The following is a 27063-nucleotide window of genomic DNA, read 5'->3' on the forward strand; positions in this document are numbered from 1 at the left end:
TTCCAATTTTTTACAAATACAAATAAAGCCTCACTATACAGAGAGTTACCCTATGTTACCAGAAGGGGAAAAAGGAAAGCAGAATCCACAGAGCAAGAGATAAACAAAACAAAACAAACAAGAATATTTTACAGGAAAAGAAAGCATAAAATAACAAAAATGAGATACAGATGTTTGTAACAAAAATAATGCTAAACTTTCCATTAAATAACAGAATGGAAAGGGGGGAAATGGCTCTAAGCTTAGGCAACTGATTTTTATTCTTTCCAAAATTTCTTGAAAGGTCTGAAGAACTATCAAGAGAAAACCTGGAATCAGCCCTATTTGTTAAGGGAGCTATGCCATCCATATCCCCTATAGTTGGCACATTTTCACGTATCACATATTCTTGGACATGTCACTCCACACTTACACCCCAACCCAAACCCCTCCCCAGAGGTACTTTTTTACGGTATCACAGCATAGTGTGTAAAAGGAGGGAAAAAAACCCAGACTGGTCTACAGTAGTGTACAGACAGGACTTAACTAAAGGACACTATCAGGAAAATTCTTAGTTCCCTTTTGAGGAGATTCAATGAGGGGAAGAAGCTGTTGTAATTTAGATAAGTAGAGACAAATTACATAGGGCCTCTTTTGTCACTGTTGAGCAATCCTTTTCAAGAAGACAGTTGCCAAGAAACCCATGGGCACATGGGGCCATGCCTGATATGAGCCATCTCTTTACATAGAACCCCAGGGGGGACCTGGGCACATCAAGTGACACAGGAAACTCTAAACTGTGAGTAAAGTTTACCACTTTACCCTCCAGTGGTAAAACCATCAAAGGCTGAGATAATGCCAACTAGTTTGTAGTTGAGCTTTTGTAAGTTTACTTTATGGCTAGGATGTAATCAAGTGGAGGAAAGCAGAGTGGGTTGTTCAAGCAAGGGGGTTACCAAAGAAGACTCAGGAAGGAATGAACTTTGAGAATTCATAAATCATATGCATCAGTCCAAAATAGAGAACTATGGGAAGATTTTTGAGTATGTTGTCAGAAAAGTGTTAGAGTGGCATGATTATTCAGAATAGTGTTATAATGACAGTGACAGCTAGTACTTGCCATGGTTAAGTGTTGTAGGAATACTGCTTAATCTTCACAACAGCCCTGTGATGTAGTTCTTATTATTTATCCTGTTTCATACCTGAGGAGAGACTGAGAATAGGGCAGTCGGCAAAGACCCAAGGGTAGTAACCTGAGTTCTAGATGATAACCAAAGATGAACGCAGCAGGAGTAGAAATGGGGAACAGTAGGTCTAAGATGACTCCGCAAGTGTCACACCTGCATGACTCAAAGAATAATCTCCAGCCATCTAACTGAAATAGACTGATCTTTGATTTTTCTCCTTACCTATACTATGCCCTGATATCATAAAAAATGTCCAATGAAGCAGAGCAGTGGGCGGGGGTGAGGTGGGAATGTGAGTGGGGAGTGAAGTATGTGTGATTATGTCGTATGTCTAGCTTATCATAAAATGTGTTGCTTCTGATGGTACATGGTTTTGTCCTTTCTTTGTGGTCCACAGCACAGAAACAGAAGTTAGAATTGTAACACTTTACATTGGAGCAAATGTAGTTACTGTAGGCTTACTGCTGAATTCATTATATTGAAATAAAATATAACATGCTAGTGTGGAAGATCAGGAAATATATTTTCCACTAGCTTTGGAGTGATTTCTATTTTTAAATGCCAAAAGCAAGAAGCCTAGATTTCTGGTTGGAAAAATGTTATTTTGCTATTAATATTTAGATTGTGTTATAGGTACGTTAGGTTGTTCATATTTTATGAACAATATATTTTTTATGAACATGCATGCCTAAAATATTCTAATGTTTTGGGGATAAATTGAAAGGTGTGTTGAATTGGCATACTCTACTTTTGATTATGTTCAAATGTGTGTGAAAAGAAAGTGGAACTTAGGTGAATTTTTAAAAATGTAAAATGATCATAATGAAATATAATCCAAAATTTAGAATTTTCTTTTGTTCTAAAATTAAATCAAGAAATAAAATATTCACCTTTCTTCAGACTGCAGGAAGAAATGAGATGGAAGGAATTTTGCATATCTTTGCATTGAATTGACTCCAACTAATTGTATCTTTTTAAAAAAAAATTATTTATTTATTTTAGAGAGTGAGAAAAAGAGAGTGAGGAGTAGAGCGAGACACAGAGAGAATCTCAAGCAGACTCTGTATTCTTCATGGAGCTGATGCAGGGCTTGATCTCATGACCCCTGAGTTCATGACTTGAGCTGAAACCAAGAGTTGGATGCTTAACCAACTGTGCCACCCAGGTGCCCCTACAGCTAATTGTGTCTTGGAAAATAAAATTTCATTTGGTTGCTTTTATAGGGGTGTGTGTGTGTGTGTGTGCGTACGCATGTGTGTATACATATATGTGTATATATATGAAGAAGAAGAAGGTAAGTAAATCAGAAAGTTAGCTCCTCATATTTATAGACCTGATGCTTGCTTACATGTTTGAATTATAAAGACCACTTACATGGCCCTTGAAAAAAATTATTCCAGTTTGCATGTCCCACACTTCCTCTAACAAGCTCTACTATCTTAAGCCATTTCATTCTGGTTCTTAGTTTTCTTAAAAGTGAAAAGAGCAGTTGGATATAGAATTTACATTAAAGTCTTCTGGTTTTAAAGGTTTCCAAAACTTTTTTGAAAAAGGTTTTGTGCGACTCTGTGGGTCTCCTCAATGTTGTCTTATGGTACTAGAAAGCATTTGTGTTGATGATGACTGAAAATGAAGAGCTCCACCACTTACGTAGTGGCAACAAAGTTAGTTAACATTTCCCCTACCATTTACTACTTACCAGGCACAGATTTCAGTGCTTTATAATCCCTTACCCCTCACACAAATCCTATGTGTGAAATGCTGTAATTGTACCCATTGACAGGTAAAGAAATTTTGGCAACACGAGGTTAAATTACCTCCAAGAGTTACTAAATACAAAGCCAGGTTTTGGACATAGGTAGTCTGAGTCCAGAACTGGTATGATTAATAATAACATATACCACAGATCTCTTAGTCTCTCAGAGATTACTTGTTTTAATCTGTAAAATGAGGGTTATGTTAGCTCTCTCCTCTGCTGGCTTGTATGAGGCTCAAATTCAGTAATGTTGAAGGTCCTAAAGTGTTGGCCTGAACCAGCACTCAGTGTGACCTAGGGAACATCTTCAAATGCAAATTCTCAAGCTGCCTTCCTGACCTGCTAAATCAGAAACTCCAGATATAAAGCCCAAGAATCTGTGTTTTAACAAGCCCTCCGGGTGATTTTGCTGTATGCTAACATTTGTGAACCATTGGAATAATGTATATGAAGGTATATGTTAACCTGTAATAAGTTATGTAAAAGAGGTATTTTTTTGTCATTACGAATATCCCCCATGTATATGTGCATGTAGATCTGTCTAGCTTTCATCATTTGAATTAAATATTGAATACATAAAAGAATATTTATAGCACTTGTGAAGAGTATAAAGAGAAATAGTAATAAGCCCTCCTGTGTATCACCATCCAATGAATTGCAAAAAATGGTTTTCTGGATATTAGTCACATATCCATGCTTACCCCTAATACTCTAACACTCCAGCCCAAGCTTGGGTATAAAAATATTCTGAAATTAGTGTGTTTTATTTCCAGTTTTTTTCTATGGTTTTACCATTTATGCATGCATATTTTAAAAACCTAATTCATTTAGTTTTGTAAGATTTTGGAATTTCTCTAAAAGCATCATCTGGTATATATTTCTCCAATGATTTTTTTTTATTTGCTGAACATTTTGTTAGTGGTATGTGTGCAAATTTGCATGCGTTCATTTTCCCCTGCTGTACTCTATATTTGAATATATCATAATTTATTTCCCCATTTTCCTTTCAGTGGACATTGAGTGAGATTCCCGTTTTTGCTGCTACAAATGTTGCTACTGTGAACATTCTTGTACCCGTTTCTCAGTACACGTGTGCAAGAGATTCCCTGGGGCACTGGTTTTCAAGCTGTCTCCTTGAGAATCTGTAGGAAGAAATGCACTTTACATCATAGCTCAGTTTTAGCTTGCTGGTTATAGTATAGAACAATATAATAGATTTCTATGTATTGACAAAAATTGGGTCCTGAAGCCACCTAAACTCATTAGCTGGTTCTGATAACTCTTTTGTAAATGCCTTAATGTTTTCTTTGTAGATGATCATGTTATTTTCTATGTCATCCTTTCCAATTAGTAAACTTTTAATTTCTTTTTCTTGCCTTATTCCACTAGCTTGAACCACCATTAAAATATGGAATAGAAGTGATGAGAGCAGATGCCCTCACCTTGTTCTCAGTTTTAGGGAAGCACCTAATATTTGACAGTTTGGTACGATGTTAGCTGTAGGTGTATCATGTATACTTTTTATCAGGCTGAAGATATATCTTATTTGCTGACAGTTTTTTTTTTATCATTCATGGATATCAGATTTTATCAAATGCCTTCTCTGAATCTATAGAGATGGTCATATTTTAAAAAGTTTTTTTTTTCATCTTAATGTGATAGATTACATTGACTTTTGAATAGTCCTCATACTGGTAAGAGATATGTTGTTCAGTTTTAAATGTTTGGGGATTTTTTTAAAATGTCTGTTATTGATATTTAGTTTAATTCCATTGTAGTCAAAGAATATATTTTGTATGATTTGAATTTAGTTAACTGGGACATGCTCTCTTGCCTGATCTTTGTCATACCTAGTTCTTTTTCTATTGATTTCATTTTTCTCCTGACTTTATGTGATATTTTCATCCTTCCTTGCATGCCTGGTAATCTTGAACTGGATGTCAGACATTATAAATTTTATTTTGTTGGGAGTTTGAATCTTGTTCTGGGATGCAGTTAAATTATGAGGAAACTTTTATTCTTTCTAAGTTTGCATTTGATCTTAGTTAGGCAGGACCAGTATAGCCTTTACCTTAGGGCCAGTTTGGTTGCATTGCCAGGGCTCTGCTCTTCTGGTACTCAGAGGAGTGGCCACATACAGGGTTTCTCCATTCTGGTTCTGGAAAACATGAACTGTTCCCAGCCCTATGTGAGGCATGGGAATTGCTACTCTGTTCTTTTCTAGTGGTTCTTTTTTCAATAACCTTAGCCTTGGGTATTGTCTTTGCATGGACTGACCACTACTAGCTATAGACTTGGTGGGTGTGGGGGGAACTCCTGACCACCATTAGCTATAGATTTGGCATGGTGAGGGGGAACTCCTCTCTGATTCTTTGTCCTATATCTTAGGCACTTTGACCTCCCTGAATTCTCAACTCTTTTTCCTTATCTTACTTTTGCCTGGAGGCTCTTTTCAAACAGTAACCAGAGGCAGTTGTAGACTTACCTCATCTATTTCTGTTCTCTCTGGCATCCCTGTCTTGCACTGTATTGTTAGGTGCCTGAAAACCATTAGTCATATTTTACCTGTCTTTTAGATATTTAAGACAAGGTAATTCATATGATTCCTTATGTGTTCTCTGGTCCACTTTGGCTACAGTGGAAATGAAATACATACATACATATATATGTATTTGTTTAGAACAAAAAGTATTTCAGATTCATAATGATGTTTCTATTTTTAAATTTATTTTTATTTTTAGTTTTAGTTTTAGTTTTGATTTATTTATGATACTCGGAGAGAGAGAGAGAGAGAGAGAGAGAGAGAGAGAGAGGCAGAGAGGCAGAGACACAGGCAGAGGGAGAAGCAGGCTCCATGCACTGGGAGCCCGATGTGGGACTCGATCCCGGGTCTCCAGGATCGCGCCCTGGGCCAAAGGCAGGCGCCAAACCACTGCGCCACCCAGGGATCCCCATAATGATGTTTCTAATTCACATAGATTATTCCAGATTATTTTATCCTCTTTTTGATTTGTACTTCTCTTCTATGCTGAAATATCTTGGTTCCAAAGACGTTATAAAAATTACTCACTTTTATATTTCTTTTCATTTTATTATTTTTTATTCTCTTATTTATTTATTCTTTTTTAGAGAAAGAAAGAGCATGTGCATGAGCAGGGGAGAGAGAGAAAAAAATCTCAAGCAGACTCCACACTGAGCATAGGGCTCAATCTCACAACCCTCAGATAGGGACCTGAGCCAAAATCAAAAGTCATATACTTAACCAACTGAGACACCCAAGAACATTGCTTGCTCTTTCTTTCTTTCTTTCTTTCTTTCTTTCTTTCTTTCTTCAGACTTACTTATTTGAGAGTGAGCAAGAGAGCATGCATGGGGGGAGGGGTAGAGGCAGTGGGACAAGGAGAAGGAGAAAAACAAACTCTTTGTTGAGAGTGCAGCCCCACCCCACATGGGCCGAAATCAAGAGTCAGAGGCTTACCCAACTGAGCCACCCAGATGCCCCTCATTTTATACTTATAACAACCCTAAGAGGCAGGTAAAATACCAGTTCACAAATGTCATTTTATTGATGAGGACATTGAAGGCTGAAGATTAAATGACTTGTGTGGCTTTACAGGAAGGTAGTTCTCTGGCCAGGCTGGGAAGGATCTTCAGTTGGCCTGACAGTTGGTTTCACCTTCATCTATCATTTTTCAGCTACACACATGTGCCACATGCATGGCTTCCATTTTCTCATTTATGAAATAAGGATATTTGACCAGATGCTTTTCCAGATTTCTTCAGCTTCTGGCCTTCTCCCCAGCTATTTGCTCTTCTCATCTCCCTTTCCCTCCTGGGCACATAGACACACACTCTGTCTTCTCACAGTGCTTGCAGCAAGATGTGGCTGTGGTGCATCCACAGCCTCAGGTCAGGCCAGGTTCAGTTCTAAGACCCTCCTGGAAGTGGTCCATGGTAGAAAGGCGACTGGTTAATATGCCTTGCTTAGATGTAAGCCCAGGTCCCAACCATCTATTCTTGTTTTCTCATTTTTAGCTTCATGTTTTCAAATTAATGGGTTTTGCAGACTGGTTGGGCATCATTCCTTTTCTCAATGAACTCTGTGTGTGTGTGTGTAAAGATTTTATTTATTTATTTATTCATGAGAGACACAGAGAGAGAGAGAGGCAGAGACACAGGCAGAGGGAGAAGCAGGCTCCATGCCGGGAGCCTGATGTGGGACTTGATCTCAGGTCTCCAGGATCAAGCCCTGGGCTGAAGGCGGCGCTAAACTGCTGAGCCACCCATGCTGCCCAATTAACTGTGTTTTGTCTCAAATTCATGTATGTTTGGAAAAAATAGTCACTGACATTTTTGCCTATCATTTCAGGGTGCTTGTTCTAGATTCCACAATAATCTGTGGCTTTTATCTTCAGATTCTCTTTTATTCAGTTGTGATTTCTGTGCATAAGTTAGATACAGTAAACTTGACTCAATCCTAGATCTGATCGTTTTTTTTATCTCAGATCTGTTTAATTTTGTATTTAATAGGAATGCTTACCAAGAAGGACCTGATTCATACCTTATTTGGCTGGGGGAAGGTGTTCTGGGCTTACTAGTAAGTCAGGTTTTTTTACTTCCTCATTAAAACCCTGCCTTAGTTGTCCTCAGATTTTTTTTTCTCTTTTACTTTTTCTTAACAAGAAAGAGATCAGTGGAAAAGAATAGAAGCTAATAGAACTGTAAGTATAAGTAACATTAGAATGTGTTTTAATTTTGTATTCATGTTTAGAGTACTATAGTAAGTATGTAATTGAGGCATTTTTGGTATTCTGAATAAAACCCCGGTTCCTCAGCAGAATCACTGTAGCAGTGCTAGAAGGGGCAGCAAGAAAATGGTTAAAATATTAAAATATTCCCTCACTCTCATGCTGCTTCTTGAGGGAACTCTTCTCAACTCCTGACAGTAAGCTGGTTTTGCTGTCCTCAGGACACCTGTGCTGCATTGTCCAGCAGCCTTTACCTTTGAAGATTTATTATTATTATTATTATTAGAGAGAGAGAGAGAGAGAGAGAGAGAGAGAGAGAGAGAAAACAGGCAGAGGGAGAAGCAGGCTCCATACAGGGAGCCCAATGTGCGTCTGGATCCTGGGTCTCCAGGATCACGCCCTGGGTGGAAGGCGGCGCTAAACCGCTAAGCCACCACTGGGGCTGCCCCCCAGCCTTTACCTTTGAAGGACTGTTGGAGCTAGCTTGTTCTGCTTCTCCATAGGCCTATCTTTTTTAAAAAAAATTTTTTATTTATTTTTGATAGTCACAGAGAGAGAGAGAGAGGCAGAGACACAGGCAGAGGGAGAAGCAGGCTCCATGCACCAGGAGCCCGACGTGGGATTCGATCCCGGGTCTCCAGGATCGCGCCCTGGGCCAAAGGCAGGCGCCAAACCGCTGCGCCACCCAGGGATCCCTCCATAGGCCTTTCTGATTCCCAGTCTTCATCAAATGATTTCCACTGGCTTATTGATGAGGGGGATGGCCTCCATCTTTGAGGACATGGGTGCCACCATCCTCAAAGTTGGAGCCCGACAGGGCAAGAAAGGGGAAGGGGAGAAAGGGAAAGTGACTGCCATTGTTTTTAGTGTCCACCATGTATTAGTCATGGTCATAGGGATTCTCCTTTTTGGGAGGAGAATGTATGCAGAAACTTTATGTATGCAGAAACTTTGAGGAATGTACTGTTGCCTCTATTTTTTAGGTGGGGAAGCTGTGGGAGAAAGCTCCACATGTTTGTAGAATATAGACTTTTCTCCCATAGTTGTGGATTGCCTTGTTTGGGCTTTTCTCCTTTAAACATTCCATGTAAATTTAATTTCGTATGAGTTTAAATGAGATGGTGTATAATAATCACTTGGTAACAGCCAGTCAGCAAACCATAGTTGAATTTATATCTCCGAAATACCTTTCCAGTTAAGGGTATTTATCTATTCCATCTTTAAATATATATAAACTTAAAGCAGATATTTCTTAGAGAATCACCAGTGAATTGGCCTATAAATCCTCTATTCTCTTCAGTAGTTTAGAAAATGAAATTAAGAATCCCCTAAGAGGGATCCCTGGGTGGCGCAGCGGTTTGGCGCCTGCCTTTGGCCCAGGGCGCGATCCTGGAGACCCGGGATCGAATCCCACATCGGGCTCCCGGTGCATGGAGCCTGCTTCTCCCTCTGCCTGTGTCTCTGCTTCTCTCTCTCTCTCTCTGTGACTATCATAAATAAATAAAAATAAAAATAAAATAAAATAAAAAAAATAAAACTTGTTTAAAAAAAAAAAAAAAAAAAAGAATCCCCTAAGAGTCTGCTCTTGTGGAGTACTATGGGTGAGATGTATAAGCTACTCTTCTCATACTTAGATAATAATAAACTTATACTTGGTGACTTCAATGTAGCGCTTTCTACACTCAGTAGGTCTTCTAAGCACAACATCTCCAAAGAAACAAGAGCTTTAAATGATACACTGGACCAAATGGATTTCACAGATATCTATAGAACTTTACATCTCCTCATTTTATGGCCCCTGGCCGGGATAGCTCTGAGTAGAGAGGTGCCATCATAGTCATCTCACCTAAAAATATTAGTTTGGAACCTACATAGAATGAACAGTGTAAAACCATGGATTTTTACTTCTTGGAATCAGATGTAGTATTGAATCTGATTCTCTGATCCTTATAGTAGATTGGAATTAAAGAGCAAAAGAAAAAAGTCACTTGGCCTTTGGGGACATGACTGTGTTAAGTCCAGGGAAAGGATAAAAAATGGAACGTGCCTTTTTTGTTTTTTGTAGTTCTAATGGCTGAAAGTAGGTGGATAAGGATAACAATGAAAAAGATGAAGTTTGGTTCTCTTTTTTATATTCTGAATAGTAGATAACTCAAATTGGGAACTTGTTCTGTGTTTGCTGGATCTTTCTTTTGTAGATTCTACCAAAGGACTAATAGGAAATGACACATTTTATTTATTCTTTAGGGTATTGTAATTTGAGGATTCATGAAAGAACCTAATATATCAGAAAGATCAAATACTAGTAACACATAGACTTTTCATTGTTGAAATGGATCCTCATTTGGGGGCCTGTTAGTATATTCTGTTGTTTTCTTGTTGCATAATCTTTAGACCTCAACTTTCTTTTTTCCTCTCCATGTAAGCCTGGTTTAAAAGAAAAAGCCAAATCAAAGATTTGGTAAAATGCAAACTATTTTACATTTGTAGACATACTGTCTTGTCTACTTGGCTCTGCAAAATTACACTTCCATGATATAAACAGTAAGCTGCTTAGGGAAAAGTTCCAGCAATTCGTCTTTCCCAACCTTGCACATAGCAGCCAGCAAGGCAATTTATATTCAGCAACTCCCTGTTCTTGTTTAATTTCCTCAGACAAAACAAGAGATTGTGGTGGGCCTGCTTATTCAAAACAGCACAACTTGTTTCTCCTGCTTTTTATCATCACCTCATGAATCAGAGATGTTGGAGTTGCAGGGACCCTTAGACTCATCTGATCTGATGCCTAGTTTACTGATGGGAAGCTGAGGCTGATACTGAGGACTCATTCAAGGTCATGCATGTAGAAGTGGTATAGTTGAATCTTCAATAGCGTTTTGTTTAACCCTCAGGATTTTCCCTTATTTCCCCTTTATCTGTCTTTCTCTCTAATGATTACTCACATTCCAGGGAGAAAGCACCATCCACTGAGTGCTGGTTGTGTGCCTGTTCTTCAAACAGCACCAGACAAGCAGACAGTATGATTACCAGTTGCTGATTCATAGAATAAAGCTTGTGTTTGGAAGTTGGATTCCCATTTTCTGAGAGAATTCTAAAGCAGACATCATACTGAGAATCCATGAGGCTCTTCTCTTTGTTTCCAGGCTGTTCCAGGGAAGTCCTTCACCATTCTGGAACAGCCTTGTAAAACGTGATGAAGGCATCATCACCAGTGCCGATAACAACTTTGCTGCTTGTAAAGCTGGATTACTTGGGGGCAAGGTGTTTACTCCTTCTGAATCTGTTTCCTTATTAAATAATAACGTTGTGTGTGGCATGCACTTCTTATGGTTACTGTATAACATATGGAAGTGATACCACAAAATACAATGGAAATGAGATGTAATAAAGAATAGGAGAAGGAGGGCATGGTTCAAAAGTCCATTGTTGGAATGAAGAGATGACAGACAGCTGCGATTGGGAATCTTGTTCATACTTCTGCCCAAAGATGTGAAGCTAATGAATATCCTCTAACCTGCAGCTCTACTCCAGTGAAAGGCATTTTTGAAAGGATGTGCTTCCCCTGGGAATCTCTTTGAAAGCCTGGATTGGAAAGGCAGATTCTCTCGTGTAATAAACAAAAAGTGGTAGGAGAGGTGATTTGGATATCATGAGTGGTGGGGAACCACAGCTGCTGCTTCTCAGGAAAACAGAAGTATCTTAAAGTTCGGGGAAGAAGTGGTGAATACCTGAATCAATTGGTAAATTCTATAAAAGTCACTCTGTGCCTCAAACACCTTCCTTGGATCTAATCTAGTACCTTGAAACTTGAAAGACACAAAAATAATGTGCAGCCAGATCAACATTTGGGCCACCTCCTGATTGGTGGCAGATGATAACCAGGATTATCTGAGATTAACAACCCAAACTGTGTTGGAAGGATAAGATGTCAGATGTTGGAGAAACGAATTCATGCAGGGTAATAGGAAGTCCACAGTTACTTGTTGAACAGAATTATGAATGTGAGCTTTGGATTGTTACATAGCAGAAGATGAGCTGTTCCTAGCAGGGATAAACTGTGGGCTGAGCATAGAATTTAGGGGACACTCGAAGAGTCTTGACTGGAGCAGAGGGTGGAATTTTCCAGGTGATGGAGGCTAAGGTAGATAATTAAGGCCAGGATAATTTGGGGGGAATTTAGGAATCTAGGAATTAAGGAAACATACCGGTTTATGGTGTATGTGTGTGTTTACGACACTCCTTGATAGGTGTTTGAGCTAGGTGCTGCCTTTGAGAGTTTCTGCCTACTTCCCTGATGATGAGGAACGAAGAAGAGAGAACGAAGAAGAGCTTGGTCATTACACTAAACATTGTGACACAGCAACTTTGTTACTTCCTGTTTCCATCTGTGAGCAGGGCTGCTGGAAGGAACAGGTTCAGTGGGAGTGAATGGGGAGGAGTCAAGGATATGAGATCTATGCTTTCTATGGAAAACTAGACATGCACTTAGTGGGTAAAGCCATGGTGTCACATGACTCTCAGATGAAGAAGAACTGCTATTCAGTGGAATAGCAGCAGTGGTCCACTGTCCCATGAAGAGGTGTAGGAGTCAATCACGAACTAACTGCTACATCTAAATCCAGTAGAGTTTCCGTGAACACACTTCATTAGCCCAACCTTGTTCTGCATTCATAGTGTAAGCCAAAAGCTCAAGAGTAAATTAATTTCAGCATGATTTGTCCAGGCTTCTGTGCCAAGACTACAGAAGAACACTCTGGGTGAGTCCCTTCAAAAAGAGAGGCCGCTTGAGAAAGATGTGGCTGGAGGCATGCTCCTCCCATTCATGGATAGACAGCGAGGTAAGGAAAAGCCAGCAGTCAAGCTACATACATAGGGTGCATTGCAGGTTCGAGAAAGAGCAGTGAGTACCCATGGTTTGCAATGCAGGGGGACCTTTCTTCCCCTCTTAATGATCCTTGTGGAATTTGGGAGGCAGATTGAATGAGCATCCTCATGCACTCATTAGAGCTGCAGAAATGGGGAACATCTCGCTTCCTTGAATTGGCAGGCAAATGGCTAGAACTGCATCTCTGAAGTGGTTCTTTTTGCCTGGAAGGATGCAGATTACATATCAAGAGACTGAGGGCAAGAAATAAACCTACTTTAAAAAAAATAGCTTTCTTGAACTCGAATTTATATCCTATAAAATCTTCCTCCCCCTTTCAAGTATAAAGTTCAGTGAATATTCATAAATTCACAGAGCTGTGTAACCATCCCCACAATCCAGCTTGAGGGTTTCAACCTCCTGGAAACATCCCTGATCCTTATTGTGTTCTGTTGCTCTTCCCTCCTCTCCCCTGCCCAGGCAACTAGTAATCGGTGCTATTCTCTCCCATAGACTTGCCTATTCTGGACATTGCAAAGAAATGGAAGCCCAAAAATAGGGATTTCACATATGACTGTCACTTGGTGTAATGTCTTTGAAGTTCCCCTGTGTTATAGCATGTGTCCATATTTTGTTCCTTTTTACTGATGAGTAGTGTTCCATCATATGGATATATCCTGGTTTCTATATCTATTCGTTCATCGATTGATGAATTGTTTCCACTTTTTGGCTCTGGTGAATTATGCTACTATATTGGTTATCTATGTGTGTTGTGACGAATTACTGCAAACTCAGTGGCTTAAAAAAACAAACAAACAGAGATTTAAAGCTTCACAGTTCTGAAGACCAGAAGTCTAAGGTGAAGGTTGACAGACCGTGCTCCTTCCAGAGGCTCCAGGGAGATTCCATTCCTCACCATCTCCTCTGGTGGTGGTGCCAGTCCCTGACGCAGTCTTTTCCTCTGTCTATGTGTGTGCCTTCTCCTATGTGCCTCTACCCAAACTCCCTCTGGCCCTCTCTTGCCAGGATACACGTAATTGCCTCTAGGGTCCACTCAGATAATCCAGAAAAAAGTTCTTCCAGTTAAGATCCTTAACTTACTCAAATGTTTTGCCACACACAGTTGTGTTCCCAGGTTCCAGAAATTTGATGTGGCCATCTTTTGTGGGGGGGCTGTGTTTCTGCCTACCACAGCAATTGCGAATATTCACGTAAAGTTGCTACATAGATGTGTTTTCGTCTCTCTTCATAGATAACTGGGAATGTCATTGCTGGCCCTTAGTGGAAATTCATGTTTAGCTTCATAAGAAACTGTCCAACTGTTTTTCTGAAGAGGCTATGTCTTTTTATATTCTTGCCCACAATGTCTGAGGGTTCCAGTCTCTGTACATTCTGGCTGATTGTCTGCCTTTTCCAACCTGTAGCCATTCTAGTGGGTGTGAAGTGATATCTCGTTTTAATTTGCATTTCCCTGATGACTAATGATTATGAGTATCTTTCACGTGTGTCTTAAACCAGCATATGATTCTTGGTAAAATGTCTCTTCAGAGCTCTTACCCACCTTAAAATTGGATTGTCATCTTTTTGAATGATAAGACTTTGCCTATTTTTCATAATCTGGCCCAGTCACTGCCAGTCCTAAGGGTGTGGTGATGGAGGTCACCTTGGTGAGGAGGTTCTGGGCCATCCAGTTACTCAGGATGCCTAGAACTGGGACAAGGCAGCCATGTCTGCCATGAACCTGTGTCAGCCTAGTCCTACCAAGTAGATGGGACTCACAATTAACTCCCAATTATTGTGTCAGGCAAGCCAGGGATGGCTCATTCTGTGTCTTAGAGATCATAAGCTCAGTGGTGTTGTAGATTGGCTATTGTCTGATAAACAAGGGGACTGACCTAAAAGAACCTCACAGCATATTCTCATTGTAGCCTGGTTTTTTTCTTTCATAATTCTTGCTACAATTTAAATGAAGTAGTTGTTTCTGTAATATTATACATTTAAAATCCTCCTTCCTCTACTAGACTATTAAAAATTCTCTGGGACAGAGACCATGTCTGTGAGTTTTGTCACCATCACTGGTCTCTAACATAATATGCAATAGGCAACCAACCAGTTTTTGTTGGGTGGAAGAATGACAGTAACATACCAGTAATGGGGGTTTAGGAGGATATCTCCGCTTTGCAGTGGGTGATTCACACAAAAGCATGAAAATAGAGGGCTATTTGTTAAATCAGTAATTCATTAACCACTGAATGTGTTGTTTAGTGACTTGTATTTTAACTGCCACTGATGTCATTTCCCCCATGTTTCTCATTTGCAGCGATCTACAACTACAATGCCTCTCAAGATGTGGAGCTCTCCTTGCAGATTGGAGATACGGTTCACATCCTGGAGATGTATGAGGGTAAGTCTGGATGGCCTTCTGCCAGACAGGGAAAGGGAAGAATGACAGAGGTTACTTATTAATAAGGCACTTTGAGCAAACATCAACATGCTTTACTTCCTGAAGTGGTGCTAGTGAAAACCCAGGAAGTGCTTTAGGTTATACAATTTTGTACTGGGGGTGATTTCAAAACAGCCAGTTGAATACGTGTGTGCACACATGCCCAGACACAAGAATTTAAAGTCTGTGAGTAGTTGAATGCTAGGTGCTTGACGCAGAAGGATCCGACACAGTGCTGGCTTGGGAGGAGCAATGTGGAACACCAGATTGGCTGTCGTGCAAGGGAAACACTGCTGATTAACTAGCTTTCTACTCAGCACTAAATGTTGCCAGATTGGGGGAGAAATGAGGGAGAGACCTACTGGTGTTGCTGAGATTCTTTCACAGAATTAGGTCAGGGCCACAGCAGATCCAGAAAGCCCACTAGTATATTTCCTGCAACTAGGTTGGGCTAGGGAGGTGGTTCCAGTTACCCTGTTTGTGTGCTATAGGGTAGTAGTCAGGACTTCTGATTCGTCTGAGACACAGGTCATGTCTGATCCCACCACATCCCACCCTACCCCAAGCTTTTAGCTCCAACTCAAGCTCTCTGGTTCCTAACAGGACTGCTCCACATATCCACATTTCTAATTCAAATACCTAGGGTACAACAAACATGTATCCAGGCCACTGAAGTTGAAGATCAAAGTAAAGACCAATTTTTAGGGTCCATTTATTCTCTCTGAAGATTGAGGCAGGAATGAGGTGGGAGGTAGGCCGACTTTTCTCATAGGGTAAGTCTTGTTAGAATCAGGATCTCTAGATTTTCAGGATCTGCATGCCCCCTCACCCATGTAAATGTCTGTGATGATGAAATGGCAAAGGTGGTCATCAAGAACCTAATATGGATTCCTAGGATGAGGAAGAAGAGATGTGAAGCCAGGAGAAGAGGTAGCAGGGTTTGGCCACAGAAAAACTAACTCATTCTGCCCAATTGCATAGAAGACTGTTATTCCTGCTGCTTCCCTTTGTTTTTAGATAGAGGGTCAAGGTTTGTTTCTTCCTTCCACACAACTCAAAGTATAATCATGCAACTCCCAGGGGCAGGGAGAAGAGAGAGAGGGCTGTGGAGACTCTTCGCACTCTACTCTCTCTTTCCTGTTTTTATCCTTACCATCTCAGGTCCAGCCCATCATTAATTCCATGTAGTTCCTAAGTCTCTGAGACACAAGGGACAATTTATCATCTCATCTCAGGGCTCCTTTGCTTATTGAAACCACAGAGCTCTCAAACCTTACAAGGTCATACCTCTTTATCAGGAGCCAGATTAATCTGTTCTATCTAGTGTCTATGGGCATACATTTTTGTATTGTATAGATGAAAGGTGTATGTTCAATTTCTGTTACTTTTCCATATGGGCTTGAAAAGAGTGTGTATTAGGATCATGAGGTGAAAGTTCTATAGATGATAGATCCTGATTTCTCCATCATTTTTTTTTTCAAATTTGCTGTATGTTCATGTTTTTCTGCATTTTCCATCACTGAGAGAGCCATGTTAAATCTTCCATCATACTTGCAGTTTAGGTCAGTGATGATGATTTATAGCAATTGAGGTTTTTTGCTTTATATATTCTCAGACCTATTTTTAGGTGCATACAACTTTAAAATTATTATATTAAGCAATTTGGACTTTTAATTCCTGCTTATTAAATCTTTTACCGTTACTTTTGTCTATAGTAATGATTTTTTCCATAGTCTAGTTTGAAGTTACAGCCAACTTATTAACAGTTCAGAACCCCATTTTTTTTTTTTTCTCATGAACCCACCAGGCCATCAGAAATGCTGCTCAGCCATTCAGGAAACTTTTCTTAATTCAGCAGATGTCTCAAGAAGAGAGCAGCCTTAGATGCTGATCTCATCTTGCTGAGTTTTGGTCTTTTTCAGATCTCGACCTGGTAATTCCCACTTTACCATGTTAGATTTTCAGTATGTGTACATGTATGTATGTGTGTTGTCAAGCTTTTATGAGTGTACTGTGGAGTGTAGGAGGGAAGAGTGGAGAGTTGACTGGAAATCAAGTAGGTGATGTCTTTTGAATACATTTTCAAAATTCTTTTTCTATCTTTATGTGACCCCAGCATTTTTCAAAATAGCTAATTGAAGCACTTTGTCCATATAGGATTCATATCAATGATCATTTTATATTTACATACTTTCTGTGCTTTACTGAGTAGTCTCCCAGTTAACCAATGAGCATTCCTAAAGGTAGCAAGCTGAGGTGGTCACCAAGCTTTGTTAAATATAAATGTAATCACAGGCGCACAAAAACATCCATTTGAAGTACCCTCTGGAGCTTGAGTCCAGGACAAGCCACAGTGCTCCTAGCATTTTGCAGCTCCTGCAGTGCTCTGCTTGCTGGTGCTGGCCCAGCTGATAGACAGTCACTCAAAAACCTGCCACTTTATCAATCCTGCATCTTGAATATGATGATCCTGATGCTCTAGTCCTGACAGCAAGAAGCTGGTGTTTTTTGTTAATTGCTACCATAAAATACATGCTGTGCCATAGGACTCTTTCATGTCAAAAAAGGACGTCAATGCCTGGCAAAACTGACATGTGTCAAGTTATGAATAGGCCAACTTAGAACATGAATTTACAGAGTTCATTTACCACCACCAAGTGGCCTGTCAGCTTTACAGAGATTATTATATTGGATTAAGTTTTTATATAGTGCTTATTTTATGAGATTAATTTTTTTAAATAATGCCTGCTTTGCCAGATGCAGTGATACGTTCTTATATCTCCTAAGTACTTTGAGTTCTTGGCTGGGTTCTCAAATTCCTTTATTATTTCAGGCAGTTCAGGACTAAGTGAGGGCAAGAGTAATTTGCAAACATTAAACACAGTGGAAATCCTGAGTAATAATTTGAGTTCTCTCACTCCTCCCTCATCTCCTTTTCCTTTAAAAAAAAAAAAAAAAAAAAAGGAAACATCCAAAGTACTGCCAGATGGAATTTAAGGCTAATGCTGGTACTATTTCATGGCCTTAGGGGTTTTGTGACTTCCAGCTTCCTGTTGGATTTAGCTCCCAGGGCTCCCCACTGCACACTCCGCCCCACCCCGCCTTTGAGATATATTCACATACCAGACCAGTGTGCGCTTTTTCCGGTGTGGACATGAGTCTACCTTTCTGGAGCCCAGATACGGAAAATTCTTTTCTGCCCACAACCCACTACAGAATACCACTTAGGACTCTTCCTTTTGCTGTTTCCTGCTCTGTGGTCAGATGAATAATTATGAAAGTGGTAGCTCCTTGAAGGTAAAGCCTGCTCCTCTTACATTTCAGGGCCAGTGTCTAGCACAGCACCTGGCATATAGTAGGTGTTCTGCAGAAGTCTGTTAAATGAGTGGAGATAAAATATGAGACCAAGCCCATTGGAGCAGGGCAAGCTAATGGGAGGAGGAAGTGGGGTATAGGGGTCACCTCCACAAAACCCCAGATATTATAGGCAGAGCTGTTCTTTTCCTTCCATGAGAGAAACACAGGAGGCTCCAACATTTCCGCACCCTTTGCAGACTGCAGAAGGATTTGGTTATTGCATGAGTTTTTTGCTTTCGTCTTTAATAACAGCTTCATTGAGATCTATTTCAAATACCATGCAATTTGCCCATTTAAACTATACAATTCAGTGGTTATTTACAAAGTGCACCATTCACCGAGTTGGGCAATCATCACCACTACCTACTTTCAGAACATTTTCATTATCCTAGAAGGAAGCCTTGTGCCCATTTGGTGGTCATTATCCCCCAGCCCTGAGCAACCACCAACCTAATTTCTGTCTCTATAGATTTGCCTAGTCTAGACATTTTATGTAAATGGGATCATATAATATGTAGTCCTTTGTGATTAGCTTCTTCTACTTAAAGTGATGTTTTCAAGGTTCATCGTCATTACAGCATGTATCAGTATTTCCTATCTTTTCATGGCTGAGTAAAATTTATTGTATGCATATATCACATTTTATTTATCCATTCATTAGTTGATGGACAGTTGGGTTGTTTATGCTTTTAACCTCTTCTGAATTATGCTACTATAAACATCTATGTACAAGTTTCTGTGTGGACATATGTTTTCTTTTCTCATTGGTATGTTCCTCAGACTGGAATTGCTGGGTCATATAATAGCTTTTATGTTTAACCTTTTGGGGAACTGCCAGATTACTTGAGTTTTGCCTCCAAACTAGCCCAAATGAGTGAGCTACTATCACTTATCACTCATTTCTTTCTGTCACTTTGCCGTTGAACTTCATTTGTTACCCAAAATAGGGGTAGGAAAGTAGAATTGATTGAGAAGCTATATACTCGTCATCTTTCATAGGCCCCTAAGAATTTTCCTTCAGAGACTTTTTCAGGGAATAAAAATCCTCAAGGGCTGAAGCAGGTGCCCTTGCCTTTCTTCACCTTTGGCACTACCCTGCCCTGTTGTCATTGCTATATGTTTGCTTCTTTAACCAGGCAAGGGATTTGGTAGTGAGGCAGCTGTTCCCCATCTAGAGTTGTTCTTTTCCACCCCAGGTCCATGGGCATGGCTAAAAAAAATCACTGCTACCTGGAGATTCCAGATGTGGTCATTTATTCAAAAACACTGACTGAGCAAGTATTATGCTCTTATTATGTGCCAGCTATATTTATTGAGTACAAGAGATGTTCTAGGCAGTGAGGTCACTTGAGAGACAAAACAGTAAAATTCCTGTTCTCATAGGGTTTTCATTTGAGGGATAACAAAAACAAGTGAACAAAGTCAGTAAACAAAACAATTCAGATACTCAGAAGTGCTATGAGGAAAAAAGTCTGGTGTTATATACCAGGACCAGAAGAAGACATGAGTGATGGACAGGGAGAGGAGAGATGAGGCAGAAAGACTACTTTAGATCAGATGATTTTTGTCTCTATCTAGATAGAGACCATCCTGGGTAGGACACTTAAACTCTTTTTGTGACATGGTCATTTGCCTCTAAAATTGGGCCAGTTTTTGAATTGAAAGTGATTAAATGAAGGTGCTTTGAAAAAACAAGGTTGCAGCATTCTTGTTACCATTAAGCTCTCCTCTCCTGTGATTAACTGGATTTTACTCATAAGTGATTTAATGCCCAGGGTCTGTTGTTCCACCCATGGGTACTGGTTTCCTGTGTTTGATTCATATCCATTGGTTAACTCGTTTTCAGCTCCATAAACCACTCACAAGCTCAAGAGAGAGGGTCGCTGGTGTTAGCAGTGATTTCTGGGGGTAAGCATAACACAATTGGCCTTAACAAAATGAGATAATGTCTCAAAGGCGTTCCAAACTCTACAGAAGCAGGCACAGCATAAAGCTTTGTACAGTTTTACTATAATATGTGAGGACCCAAAGGATAGCACAAATGATTGCATTGGAACCAGAGGAAACAGACGATCTTGAAAAGTTGAAATAGAAAGAAGCATTTGTGTGTATATAGGAGGTCCCTAATATACCCATGTTATTTCTTCTAGATAGAATTAGGCCAGTTTTAAAATGCACTATAATCTAGAAACCCATCCCCTTATAATAAAAAAGTAATATGGGTTATGACTTGAGCTGTACATATCTTGAATCTTATCTTTACAAAGTAGGCTTTTCTGTGAGCAAGTATAGAAGGCAGCATTATGTCAGATATGTAGAGTTACATGGCACTGAATTTTGACTCCGTGGTTGACAAAACTTTGTAACAGAAGCCTAAAAAAGGAGAGAGTGCTCTTGAACTTGTTTCCAGCAGAGACTGAATCATCTTTCTGAGATATGCTAATTGGACCTGCCTTGGACTGTCTGACAAAGTGAGGTCTTACTGAACTCTTTTTCAGAACATCTGAATCAAGAGGATGGACAGTCATATTCTACTGCTCTGTACAACAGTTACCAAGCTGGGTAGCCTTGACATTCCTTTATCATACCTTTTTTCTTTTCCTTCTCTTTTCGGTCAGCCATACCCCATGGTAATAGGTGAGTGAGAAGCAAAGAAAATGAGAATTAATTTTTAAAAATCAGTTCTTAATAGCATGTATAAAGTTTTACTGAGTGTAAGCTGAAATAAGGCATTTTGATGTGTTTGTAACTTTCATTTACTTTTGTTACCCCACCCATCAAGATCATTGAAAAGTTTAGTATAATTCAGAATCCATAGTCTCACCATGTCCTAGTTATTAAAAAAACAACTGCCTTTCACAAACATCAATGGTAGTGAGCCCAACAGCTTGGATTTTATGATACGGACTGTGTGTGAACATTTTGGCACCAGCCTGGAAAGCAAATGAGGCCATGTGGCATTTTGTTGAGTGTGCCGGTCATTTCCCACATCTGTTTGACCTTTGCCTTAAGAACTGCTTGTCAGCTACTACTACTGGGGACATATGTTCCCGAGATGTGTTTTTCAAAAGATGAGTGGCAGCAGGAGTATGTTTACAGAAAAACTAATTAAAAAGTAGAGCCGGTGAGAAGTCTCATCCCAGATTTAATCTTACCAAAAGGAGAATGGCTTTTCTTATTCTTCCTTTTGAGAATACATTTGTGTGCTTCTAAAATGCCATCCTTAAAATTTCTGTGATTTGTCCATTAGGCTTACATGGGATCTTCTAGGATTGGGGTCAGAACATTTTTCTGAGTAGTGCTTTTATTTAGTTACTTTATCACGAACTGGCGCTTGGAGTTGGCCCATTTCAACAGCTGCCCATGCACCTGAGGAGGCAAGCTCAGCCTGAAAGCAAAGACATTTTGGGGGATGCTCTGGAGGAATGTTCTTGGGAACTTTCGATGTCCCATAAATTTTGGTCTCCTAGGGATCTCGGTGGGATCAAGGTGTCAAGAAGGTGGCAAAGTAGTGGTTAGGCTCCTTCTATCCCGCGTGTACACATAACCACTCATGGCTCCCTCCACATCTCTAAATGCTGGGCCATTCACATTATTTGGTGTATAACTTTTATCGAAAATGCCTTAGGTATCTTCTCCCCATTGGGAAACAGGGCACATCAGACTGTTGTGGGGCTAGGTAGACTCGGTGAAGGATTCGTGTCAGGGGAGAGCCCTAGAGAGAAGTTTAAGATTGAGGGCAAAGAATAGGATATTTCTCCTCTTGCTCATATCTGGAAAGAGAAGATTCATGTATCCTTCTTTTTTGCTTCTAGTAATATGAGAGCAATTTATGATCTCAAAAAGCATATAAGGGGACTTGGGCATCATAAGTACTCACTCTGTACTGGAGTGTCCCATTGTATTCAACCTGTGGCAGCAAGTCATTCAATATAAAGCATTGTAGAAGACATGCTGCCTGAGAAACCTAAATGCCACCAGTCAGTCTAAGAAGCACATGAGAACTGTAGTTCTTTTCTTGGCTTCGGCTCCATGTATAACCACGCTGCATGGAGCTGTGACCAGGGCAAGATAGGAAGGATGCTTGTTAGATGGTTAGTCTCACCCTTAAGTTCTGTGTGTGGGTCCCCAGCATGTGTCATCAGAGCGATATTAAATATGTGTGCACTTAATTTTGACAACAGCAATATAAGATTTTCAATGACTGTACCAAGAACTTCAGTCCATCTTCTAAATGTCCAGAGCGATCAACATTGAATTCCTATCCTGGAATACTTGTTTAGTGCTCACCGATGAAGATTGGAGAGTCTTTTACTGTAGTTGGAATTGATGGAATGGAAGAGGGCGGGTGTTTTGATGATTCTTCCTGTCATATTCATTGCCCCCTGAATGTCAAACCAGGCCTTGGAAGACACTATTTTGGTAACTTTAGAGTTCCTATTTGGCTGCATTCAGTATCTGCTCAGGCCCTGAGTAACTTAGCATTATTGTCTCAATTATCCTAGCCATCGTCATATGGTTTTTCTGTCACCTGAGCTGTTTCTTCTATTGTTGTCTTGTTACCTTTCCTTTGAAGTCATCTTTTCTATGGTTTTTCTTCTTCTCTTAAAAAATAAAAGTATGTCTTATCAGGCACTACAGTTCCTGGAGTAACACTTCCCCCTAGCCTGGTATCCCAGCTGCCTTACATATGCTTCAGCTTTGTTTGTTGTCAGTAACTAGAGAATAATTTAGAGAGGTGCTCCTCCTTCTTCCAGGGAGCACAGACAACATTCCTCAGAAAACAAAGATAAGAGAACTTTTATTCTACTATCATTAGTGCAGGAACCAGACGATGGCCCTAGAAGTGGGAGTTAGTCCCTGGATTATGTCACTGGTACCCTTGGTTCCAAATTTGTCTGGCATTTTACTCTGCTCTGTGTGCCAGGCATTGAGCTAAGGGCTTTCATGTGCTGAATCGTAGCTCTTACAGTCATGAGAGACCAGAGTTACTGATGCTCGTTTAGTAAATGTGAAAATAGGTTAAGAAACTTGAAACGGCACACGCTATTAAATGGTAGAGCTGTGATTCTCACCATGGCCCTCTGGAATCCAAGTAGAGTGTTCTTTGCACATTATGAGGCCTTAGAGGAAATGACACTTCTATTTCGGACCTAACCTATAGTTTTTCAAAGCAGGTGAGGTTCTTTTGCTTTTTAAGTCGCTGTCAGACAAGTTCACCAACCATCACCCCAAATGTGCCAGTATTGGAGTGAGTTCTTTCTGAACTTCCTTCCCCCCACGGCTCTCCCACACTTGCTTGCCACTGTGGCCAAGTGGACTTCTCACTGCTCTCCAAGCCCACTGTGCACTTGGGCCCCCAGCATCCCTAGTGCCTACCTGCCTCATCTGCATACCCCCCACCACCACCTTTCTCTTCCACCTGCTTTCAAGAGCCAGTTTTCTCTGAACAGGTAGGCATATCTGTTCCAGGGGAGCATCGCACAGTCATCTCCCCCACCCAGAGATGTGGGTGCTCTTCCCCTAGCCCACGCACTCCAGATCAAAATTACTGAGGGGCTGAGCCACTGTTACAACAGTGTGTCCAACCCTCTTAGATGTGGCAGGTAGGTCAGAGAGGGGGAAAGTCTCCGTCCCTGTATGTTTGTGGCACTGAGCATATAACTGGTGTTCCTGATTGTGCCCTCCTGCTTGGGTTAGCAAATAAAGAAGGCATCCGAATTGGACCCAGTGGACTTTGACTCTTTCACAGTCCCCAAAGGTCCCATTCGGTTCACATTTGTGCCCTTACTGCTCATCTTTTGATACCTGGACTCTTACTGCCGTCACCACTATGGGGCTCCACCTCCGTTTCTGCCACAGTGATGTTGTCACAGCCCTGACCACATCTCCTTGCCTCTGTCTGGGTTCTCAGAGTGGAGCCCAATGGTTCACTTTTAAAGTCGGTAAAGAGCTTTGCTCTTTCAACTTGAAGCAGGTTCCTCAGTGACCCAGACTAAAGGAGCCTCGGGATGGCACAGTGTCCCATGCAGTGCACTGCTCATTTCACCCAGCTCATGCTCTGAACTAGGGCACACATGTTTCCAGCGCTGTGGCCCAGGATGTTTCCTGTCTTACTGGGGCCTCCAGTTCCCCTTCAGAAAGTAAGACCACCTGTACATGTGCCTTTTACTGTGATGTCCTCCTCAGGAGGCTTAGATGGTCACCAGCAGCCTGCACTTCCAGAAATCCCCAGTTAACTAGCTGTGCAAGTTGTCTTCTCTCACCTGCATCTCTGTCCCATTCAGCCATTAGATTAGAAATTGTTTGAGATCAGGGGTTGGGTTTATACTCTCAAACTTCTGGAGGCTCCTCAGAGCCTACCATAGGTCTTTATAAAAACGTACCCCCTTAAGTGTATCTTGCTTGATTGATTCCTCAACTTGCAAACCTGCATCCCTCTCTTGTCCATCTTGCAAATTGGTGTTGATGTTAAAACCAGTCTAATGGTGCACTGCAGCGAAACTATATATTGTATCCTGTCATTTCAGCTTTCTTGAGCTAGTTGAATAAGCCAGAGAAATGCATCCCAGAGGAGGGCAATTAGAACCATGAGCAAGAGGACTAACTGCTGGCAGGATTAATTTTTTTTTTTAAAAAAAAAAAAGGAAGAAGAAGAAGGAAAAAGCTGCATCCAGCAAATAGAACGGCACTTGGCAAATCAGAGTGATGATGTTGATTAGACTAGAGGAAATTTTATTTCTCCCTTGTCACTGAGCTTCCGGGTGTCTGAAGCCAAGAGACATTTCCTCCTTTCGCAGTGGACATTTGGATATGTCATCTCTCCATTCTGCCAACTGTGACTGCACTGCCCCCACCCCCACCCTGGACCCGGTCCTGCCGCCTGTCTCAGGAGGTGTTTGCTGGTGGAAAGGAGAAGTCTCTGACATTACCATCTCTTGTAGGCAACCAGGAGAAACTTTAGCACTTTTAGCTATGGAGTTAGGTGGTAACAAGATGGGGAAAAATGTAGAATGTTTTTGTGGAAGGAAATTGAAGACACGAAAGCCTTAATTACTTGAGCAGTTGGAGAAATGGAGTCCCACAGAGCGGGTGAGCAAAGAACCAGCCTGTTCATTTCAGAGGAATCCTCTTCATAAGGAGCAGTGCCACCTCTCTGGACATTCCAGCCTCCAGGCCAGTGCTTGGGCCCCTCCCAGCTTTTGCCCACTGGGTGTGGGACCCCAGGGGGAGAGAAGGGTCTCTGGGACCTTGCTGTCAGATCGTATCTTGGAGGTGCAGATTTTATTGTACAGTCCTTGCATGATCTGTTCTGTCCATTACCACCAGCTCACAGGACCTCCTCCTCTTTCTCACTGATGAAGTTATTTAAAGTTTGTGGCTTGTCTGCTATATTCCAGGCACCGCAAAGACAGGCCTCTTTCCTGTTCACTGAAGAAATAAAAGATGGAAACTGCATCTTTTTCTTTTTCACTTACTTGGCATGCTTGCATGCATGGGTATTTTATATTGGTTGGATTCTATGGGCAAACTTCCTTCCCATGAGAGGCAATAGCCTTGAGCAAGTATCCCATTCACTGCATGGCCATGGAGGCAGGTGGTGGAAGGCAAATAGTGATGAGCCAGGCAGTGGAGCCCTGTGTTTGCGTTCCCAGCTTAGATAGTAAGCCACTTGGGGACTTGGCACCACCTTTCAAATTCCTTGCCTGTGTTTCCTCTTTTTTTAAGTAAGGGTGTTAGATTTCAGGGAAATCTGAGTTCCTTTGGAGCTCATACCTGTAACATCTATCTACGTGCCGTAACGGCACAAAACTGAGCTAAAATGTTTAACTGGGAAAATGGATTTGTTTCCCAAAAAGGTAGAAAATAATAGAATCATCTTTTACTGTCTTTGCATCCTTATCCTTTCTGCCTCTTATTTTCAAAAGCACCAGTGACTCTGGTAGGAATGTAAGCTGGTGCAGCCACTCTGGAAAAAGGTAGGGAGGTTCCTCAAAAAGTTAAAAATAAAGCTACCTTATGACCCAACAATTGCACTACTGGGTATTTACCCCCAAGGTACAAATGTAGTGATCTAAAGGGACACCTATACCCCAGTGTTTATAGCAGCAACGTCTATAGTAGTCAAACTATGGAAAGAGCTCAGCTATCTACTGACAGGTGAATAGATAAAGAAGATGTGGTATATATACACAATGGAATAATACTCAGCCATCAGAAAAATAAAATCTTGCCATTTGAAATGACATGGTTGGAACTAGAGGGTATAATGCTAAGCTAAATAAATAAATCAGAGAAAGACAATTACATGATTTTACTTATATGTGTAACTTAAGAAACAAAATAGAGGTGCATAAGGGAAGGGAGGGAGAAATAAAACAAGATGAAATCAGAGAGGGAGACAAACCATAAGAGACTCTTAATTCGGAGTACCTGGGTGGCTCAGGTCATGATCCGGGGTTCTGGGATCGAGTCCCGCATCAAACACCCTATAGGGAGTCTGCTTCTCCCTCTGCCTATGTCTCTGCCTCTCTCTGTGTCTCTTATGAATAAAGAAAATCTTAAAAAAAAATTCTAGGAAATAAACAAGGTTGCTGGGGAGGGGAGGGAGTGAGGGGATGGGGTAACTGGGTGATGAGCATTGAGGGCATGTGATGTAATGAGCACTGGTTGTTATATAAGACTAATGAATCAAAAAAAAAAAGTGATGAATCACTGAACTCTACCTC

The 27063-nt window shown here is 40.8% G+C and overlaps 1 protein-coding gene across 3 annotated transcripts in view; it reads left to right on the forward strand.

Annotated features, from left to right (window-relative positions):
* DOCK5 (dedicator of cytokinesis 5) overlaps nucleotides 1-27063 on the forward strand; it is a 211725-nt gene that overhangs the window by 44422 nt on the left and 140240 nt on the right. For all 3 annotated transcript variants that reach the window (XM_041766771.1, XM_041766772.1, XM_041766773.1), the window contains exon 2: nucleotides 14855-14938. In XM_041766771.1, coding sequence (XP_041622705.1) covers nucleotides 14855-14938 — 84 coding nt within the window. The remainder of the gene's footprint in view (nucleotides 1-14854; nucleotides 14939-27063) is intronic.

The sequence above is a fragment of the Vulpes lagopus genome, chromosome 8 (genome assembly GCF_018345385.1).
Source record: "Vulpes lagopus strain Blue_001 chromosome 8, ASM1834538v1, whole genome shotgun sequence".
Taxonomy (NCBI): domain Eukaryota; kingdom Metazoa; phylum Chordata; class Mammalia; order Carnivora; family Canidae; genus Vulpes; species Vulpes lagopus.